The sequence below is a fragment of the Manacus vitellinus genome, unplaced genomic scaffold (genome assembly GCF_001715985.3).
Source record: "Manacus vitellinus isolate BGI_N305 unplaced genomic scaffold, ASM171598v3 scaffold_32_pilon, whole genome shotgun sequence".
Classification (NCBI taxonomy): domain Eukaryota; kingdom Metazoa; phylum Chordata; class Aves; order Passeriformes; family Pipridae; genus Manacus; species Manacus vitellinus.
Genome location: NW_021940460.1, coordinates 2,464,362 through 2,471,478, shown reverse-complemented (window position 1 = coordinate 2,471,478; position 7,117 = coordinate 2,464,362). Strand labels below are relative to the sequence as shown.

General features: G+C 48.4%; 1 protein-coding gene across 1 annotated transcript in view; it reads left to right on the top strand.

Annotated features, from left to right (window-relative positions):
* The window catches only part of LOC103759487 (S-adenosyl-L-methionine-dependent tRNA 4-demethylwyosine synthase), a 93,755-nt gene that overhangs the window by 4,018 nt on the left and 82,620 nt on the right, over positions 1-7,117 (top strand). Inside the window, exons 5-6 of the mRNA XM_029961392.1 lie at positions 498-779; positions 1,782-1,904. Coding sequence (XP_029817252.1) covers positions 498-779; positions 1,782-1,904 — 405 coding nt within the window. The remainder of the gene's footprint in view (positions 1-497; positions 780-1,781; positions 1,905-7,117) is intronic.

The following is a 7,117-nucleotide window of genomic DNA, read 5'->3' as shown; positions in this document are numbered from 1 at the left end:
TGAGGGTACAGGACTGTAAATGTTCTCACTTGCTGCCTTCTAGTTTACAGGGCTTTCCTCAAACTTGGCTGCTTTGTGTGTTGTGGATTTTAGCTTTATTCCCTGATGCAGATTGTGGCAGTATCTTTGCCTGGTCATCGGTGTCACCTCACTCATTAAAAATGACATCTCCTGTCTCCAGGTTGTTGTGTTTACAACTGGGGCTACATGAAATGTGTTACACACCTTGAGCAGCAGGCATCACACAGAGCAGCTTGTTCCCAGAGCTCATCCCTTGCCACACCAGTGTGACAACAGAGGGATTTTCCAACCATCTGAGGGGGTGTGGGGCGTTCAGGCTGCCTTGTGTCTGCGCTGAGGGACTCCACGAGTCCCTGCCCTGCAGTCCTGTGCAGCTCGCTAGCTCTCCTTCCAGGCTTGATCCTTGCTTTTTTTTTTAGTTTCCTGCTTTCCTTTGGACTTGGTTTAATATCCCTGCCCCTTTGCTGCCGTCCCAGGTCGGCAGGAGGATGGACAGGTGGCTGTGGATGCTCGGTGCCAGCCGTGTGATGACCCGCGCCGAGGGCGACTGCAACGTGGCACAGAGCAGGCACGGCAGCATCGAGGGCGACTTCCAGGCCTGGAAAGCCAAATTCCTCACTCGGCTCCAGGCCCTCTGCAGGGGGGAGAAGAAGCCCTGCAGTGGGAAGTGCAAGAAAGGGAAGTGCAAATCTCCAGGGAAGCAGAGCAAGGAGAGCTCGGATCACGAGCGCGGGGCATCGGAGCACGAGAACACTGAGGTACAGCCACAGTCCTTGAGGCCTCAGGAGTGGGTCAGTGCCCCCTCAGCTTCTCTCCTTCCTCCTCCAGCCCACAGGCATGCTGTGGGAGCCTGACACTTTGTTCTGGAGCAGAGGGGGATGAGGGATGAGAACCCATGGCTGATAATATGTGGAATGAACCATCCAAAAAGAATTAGTGCTGGACCCAGCTAAGTGAGGGTGTCTTCCTCCTGACTGGGGTGAAGTTTATGTTGTGGCAGATGCTCCAGTCTGAGTTCTGGGTTCTCATCAGAGCCTTTGCTTTGTCCCATGGCCAGGTGAAGCATTTAGTTCCCTGAGAGCAGTTAACCTGCTTCCACTTCATCCTGGTGCAGCTTAGCTTGTCTGCCTGCATCCCAAGGTTTTTCCAGAGGCAGCTTGGGGAGTGTTACCTGGGCAAGTCCTGTATTTCCTCTGTATGTATCTGCCTGTATTCATGTAGCTGGAGTGTTGATTGCAGATTTTGAATAAGAAATCTGCAGATTTGCAGATTTTGAATAAGAAATCCTCTTTCCTGCTCTCCAGTGCAAGATCCAGAGCTGCCGTGGCACTTTAACCTTCACTCAAGCCATTTATTGTGGGTTGGGAATGTTTGCTGTGGCCTTGGGGAATTTTGTAGGACAATAAGTGTCTCTTCTGGCTGAGTTTGGGAGTGCTGGCTGCTGCAGGGGCAAGAGGAATAAATCTTGCTGTTACACCAGAGCTGTTTTGCTATACCTTGGATTTGTACAGAAAGAGAGAAACCTTTCTGCTCTGTGGAGAGTTTACCTTGGAAAGCAAATCCCTCTCTCCCTGTTCATTCATCTAGGAGCACTTAAAGGGTTTAAAGGGCTTCAGGCTTCCATGTACATCCTTCAGGTTATTAGTAGGATATTCCTTGTTTTCAGAGGTCTTCACTAATAGTTATCTCACTTAGATAAAAGGTGTTATGTTTAACATTCAGATAAATTCTTAATTGTTTTTCTCTGATCTCTCCCACAGGCAGAGGAATTGTTTGAAACCAGTAGTGAGGAGGAAGCTGATGCTGAGGAAGCTGGAGGCACCAATTCTATCATTGATGTTGAAGATCTTGGCAATATCATGGGCCACATGAAGAAAGCAAAGGTACTGCTGTTCCTGTGGGTATGGAATGGTCAGGTCTTTGCCACTGATCAGTTGGATTGTTTAAAATATTATTGCCTGGATGTGAATCTGTAGGGTTTGGTTGTGGGAGAGTAAAATACGAGCTCTTGGAGAGCCTGTCCCAAAAAGTAACATACTTTGGAAGTGTGCTGGATGTAGGTACAGACCAACTGTGACTTGTTCCCCAAGCAGGTGCTGCAGTGGTAAGGTGTTGTTTTCAGTCTGAGGGAATATTTACACCAACCTCTGTCTGTAATTACACCTTCCTTACCTTGGGAGCCTCTGCAGTGTGGGCTTCCCACGGCTCTTCCCCAAGATGAGCCCCTGGCACAGGTTGCCCAGAGAAGCTGTGGCTGCCCCTGGATCCCTGGAAGTGTCCAAGGCCAGGCTGGATGGGGCTTGGAGCAACCTGGGCTAGTGGAAGGTGTCCCTGCCCATGGCAGGGGGTGAGATGGTCCTTAAAGTCCCTTCCAACCCCAGCTGTTCTGGGATTCTGTGAAAATACAAGGATTTCCTCAGTGGTCTGAGCTGAGATGGCAGCACTGGGACACCCCAAGCCAGGCCCTGCCTGACAGGAGGCTGTGTCTGGGGAGGGGACAGTGCTACAGGGAGGGCATTGGCATCTCTGTTCCTCTCCTTAGGGAAGGGGAAGGAGGTAAATAAAACAATTCTGCTGTTTGTTACAACCTCTGTGAGGAGAGCAGCCCCACTGACCTGAAGGCAAGGCAGGCTCTTGGGAGGGGACTCTGTCCCTGAATTGGGATGGACTTGTGCACTGCAGCTGGTGAGGGGAGGGTGGCTGACCCTTTGGCTTTGATCTGGAGGGAGAAAGGATCAGTGTTTTCCCGGTGGAACTGTGGTCCTTTCCCCTCTCCCTCCTTCACTCACCACTAGAGGTCAGCGGCCAACAGGGAACTGCTGAATCCTGGGCCCAGGAAAGGGACGTGGTGACATCCAGCAGTTCTGTGCAGAATTAGGCACTGGTTTTTCACCGACTGACAAAATGTGGCAACACCATGATGGAGGAGTAGAGTAATGCAGGAAAACCACGTGTCATAGCCCAGTTTGTGAATAAAAAGTGAGCACAGCAATAAAATACTTCCTGCTCTTCACTTCTCCAGCTCGTTGTGCTGGTGGTGAGCAGGGCTGAAGTCACTGTGGTGTGGGTTTATACACAGGCAGTGGAGATTCCCTGCTCTCTGTGCCTTTGTTTAAACATTCAAACCACTTTCTCCTCAGCTTTCTTGCTGCTCTGCCCGGGCAGTGGGAGGCCTGTGTGTTGTACTTGCAATTCTGTAGTAACCTCTATGTCTGTGTTGATCAGGTTCCTGTGGCTGTGACCCAAGTGCCTGCCCCTGATCAGTGGGGCAGCTGCTGTCTGAGCACAGACACTGCCCTTGAGTTGAGGTGTAGTTTGTCTGAGCACAGACACTGCCCTCGAGTTGAGCTGTAGTTTGTCTGAGCACACTCATCTCAAGTTGAGCTGCAGTTTGTGTCTGAGCACAGACACTGCCCTCGAGTTGAGTTGTAGTTTCTGAGCACAGACACTCCCCTCGAGTTGAGCTGTAGTTTTTATCTGAGCACAGACACTGCCCTCAAGTTGTGAGCTGCAGTTTCTGAGCACAGACACTCACCTGAAGTTGAGCTGTAGTTTCTGAGCACACTCACCTCAAGTTGAGCTGTAGTTTTTATCTGAGCACAGACACTGCCCTCAAGTTGAGCTACAGTTTGTGTCTGAGCTCACACACTCACCTCAAGTTGAGCTGCAGTTTCTGATCCTTTGAGCTTTTTTCTTGGAGGAGATGGCAAAGATGTTCTGCTGTGCCAGGTGAATGCTGCCCTCTTGCAAATGGTTAAATCCTGAGGGTGCAAGTGTAGGTGTGGAATTGAAAGTTCACTCTCAGCGTGCCTGGAAGTGTCCTGGCCCTTTGGGATATGAACTGTTGTCAGCTGATGGACAGGAGGCCCTAAAACTTGGATCAGCCTTTGTCACTGGTGCCACAGAAGTGTGCTGCTGTGGGCATGTCCTTTTATTTTTTTTTTTTTGGATTAAATTTAAGACCTTAAAAGCTGTAGTTCTCATTACTGGCCCCTTTATTCCCGTTCTGCATGGCACATCTGCCCAGCTGCAATCCACAGTTCTGGTTTCATGCTCCTGCAACCAGAGCAGGGAATGGAGAAAGGGCTTTCTTGGGGTGCGTGGGATGATGTGTCAGCATTCCAGGAGGGAGCCTGAGCTGATGGCTGTGCCTGGGAGGAAGGATGGCTTTGTCCTGGTGCTGACTCTGCTGGGGAATGTGCACATGGACAGGTTTGTGCAAACCCTCGAGCTCTGAGAGGACCCCATAGGTGCAGTTCTTTACTGTGATAAAAATGAATGCTGAGGACTGGGTATGAGAGAGCAGATGATCTGCATTTATGACAGCAATTCATCACAACCAGGCTCTCTTGCTGCCAGGCAGGAAGCTGTAGCTGTTCAAATCCATCTCAGTTGAAGTCCCATCCTCTCTTTGGAGGCTCTGAGTTTGTGCAGTGAGAATTTTCCTGTGTCAGGTGAGTTGTGCTCTCCTTTTAGTCATCTTTCCTCTCATGGAATTCTGAACAGCATGAAATTAATCTGACATTTATTTTACACTGAGGTAACTTGTTGCCCTGCAGTAAATCCTTACCCCCACAGGGGTTTCTACCTGAGCTATTCACATACAAGTTTGAGAGAAACTTGTGTGTCTTCAGGGTTATATCACAGGCAGTTCTTCATCCTCAGAGTTACTTGGATTTGGAGTGGGCAGAAGGGTTTCCAGCACGGGTTTTTTGGGTGTCAGTGTTGTGTGGTCACCCCTCTGCACGTGGGGGGTGGGACAGCAGGGCCTGCCTCGTGCAATGTAGACAATTTGAAATGTTTTAAGGCCCAGCTTTGACCTCTTCTGTGTTGCCTCTTGTGTGATTCACTAGCACAGATGGTCATAATTCCTTGTCCTGCCTTTTCTGGGCTGGCAGTGAGGCTGTGGAGGTGAGTGTGACTAATAAATGTCCACTCACATCTCTGCAGGTCATCTTAATTTAATTTTGCATCCATCTCTTGTTACCTGACTTGATGGAAATCAAGGCTGAGTTTTCTTTTACAGCTTTTTTTTTTCCTCCCACATGCTGCAGGCTCATTGCATTTTGTAAAGTATTGTCAGAGGGCTTGGAGCAGGCCCTGCCTCCTTGCAGTCATTTGGATCAGGCAGGTGGATTCAGGAGTTCAGGGGAATGCCAAAACCTCTCTTCCTGCTTGAGTTGCAGCTATTCCATACTCTCCCTTAGAGAAGAGATGGAGTTTTAAAGAGCTGCTGAGGGTAAAGTTCCACAGTTCAGGGTGATGGTGCCTCCTGCACGTGGAATCTGAGCACAAAAATTTGCCCCAAGGTCGGGTGTATATTGGTAATACATTCAAATATATTAAATGCCAGCTGATACAACAGTAAATCCCACCCTTAGTGCACCAGATCCTATAATATGTGGTGGTGGTTCTTGGTGGATTTAAGAACTAGGCAGATTTTGAGTTTTACAGTTGGGCCACACTTTCACTGTCCTCCAGAGTTGCTCCCCTGGATGTATTTATCAGGTGAAAGTGAACTCTAAAGGGTGTGTTTGTGGCCTGTAAGATGTTATTAATCACAGGGACACCAGTTCTTGCTGCAGATTATCTCCCCCAGCTGGGAGATTGATCTGTCTCTCTAGTTATCACAATCAAGACTCATTCCCAGGGAATGGAATGACTTTATTAACCTTCACATTTATAAACTTCAGCCGTGAGTAACAGCAATAATAATATCCTAATTCCTTCTTTGTGATGGGCTGGGAAGTAATCAAATGGGCATGTTTTGTTGACACAATTTTGAGATTAATGCTGTTTTGTTCTGAAACAAAAAGGTTAATGATGCAGTATAGATAGAGAGGGGGGTGTTCAAGGAGTTTCTATGTCCATTTGCCCCAGGAGAGCTTTCCTGATCCCCTTTGGCACTGTTCCCCAACAAGTCAGCCATGTCCCACCACTGTGACTGTAAATCCCACCTCTTCCAATGCTCCCTAAGAGCCCCTGGAGTGTGTGGCAGCTGTGGGAGACCAAATGTGGGGTGAAGGAGCTCCTGCTGAAGCTGCCTGGGGTGTGCTTGGAAGGGGGCAGTGGGCATTAAGGGATTTAAGGCACAAGGTTTACAGACCAACTTGGTGCTGCAGGTAGAAACTTTTTAAGAGTCTGAAAGAATCATTAGCCATATTTTAACCAAATGGAACAAAGTTTGGGTGCTTCACTGTCAGTTCAAATGGATGTGCACATTTAGAGCCTCTCCAAAAACTTTCAATGGGTGGAAGATTCCTTTGTGACAAGTGAGCCCTTCTCTGCAGCAGCTCAGTCTCTGGATTTTGACCTGTGCTACTCTGGCTCAGAATTCAGTTTACATTTTAAAATAAGCTTTAGAAAAACCAGAATTTAACTTCTTAGGGACCACTTCCAGCATGAAATCTGGATTTGTCACAGGGACACTTCACCCTTCTCCTTTCCTCTGTTCAAATCTTTATTCTCTGGCTATTGGAAAGAACTGTAATTCCTAAACAACGTTACAAGAGATCTTGAGGTTTGCTTTTTCTGAGTAAGGCTTGTGAGTGCCCAAGGGGAAAAAAAAGAAGGGAAAAAAAGCCCTAAAAATAACTTTAAAGGTAACCTCTGGCTGGATGTTCTGAGTGTGGTGTGATAGTGGCTTCCTTTGTAAGGGGATTTGAGATCTCTGAATGAAAACTGCTTGCCCTGAGGGTAGATCCCATATCCTGTGTTGTTCTTTAGTGGGTTGTAAATTAATCTGTAATTGGTTGGTGAAGCAGAGCTGAGAGATATAAAAAATGCTGGCAGACTGAAGTGCCCCTTGAGTGTTTGGCTTCCTCTTTATTTGCAACCTTTTCTTGACCACATCCATTGTTGGAGGTGACCAGCACTGGCCCTGCAGCCCCCCCAGCCCCTCTGCTCAGCATTTCCCACCACTTTGGTGCTCCATTTCTCAGGTGTCTTTTTTTTCCTGTGTGTTTTTTAAGGTTCTTGCCAGTCCAGTGACAGAGATGAGCAGAATTCCACAATTCCATGCAGCGGAGCCCCTCTGCTCTGAGCCAGGCTGGGAGAGCTGGGGGGGTTCAGCTGGAGAAGAGAAGGCTCCAGGGAG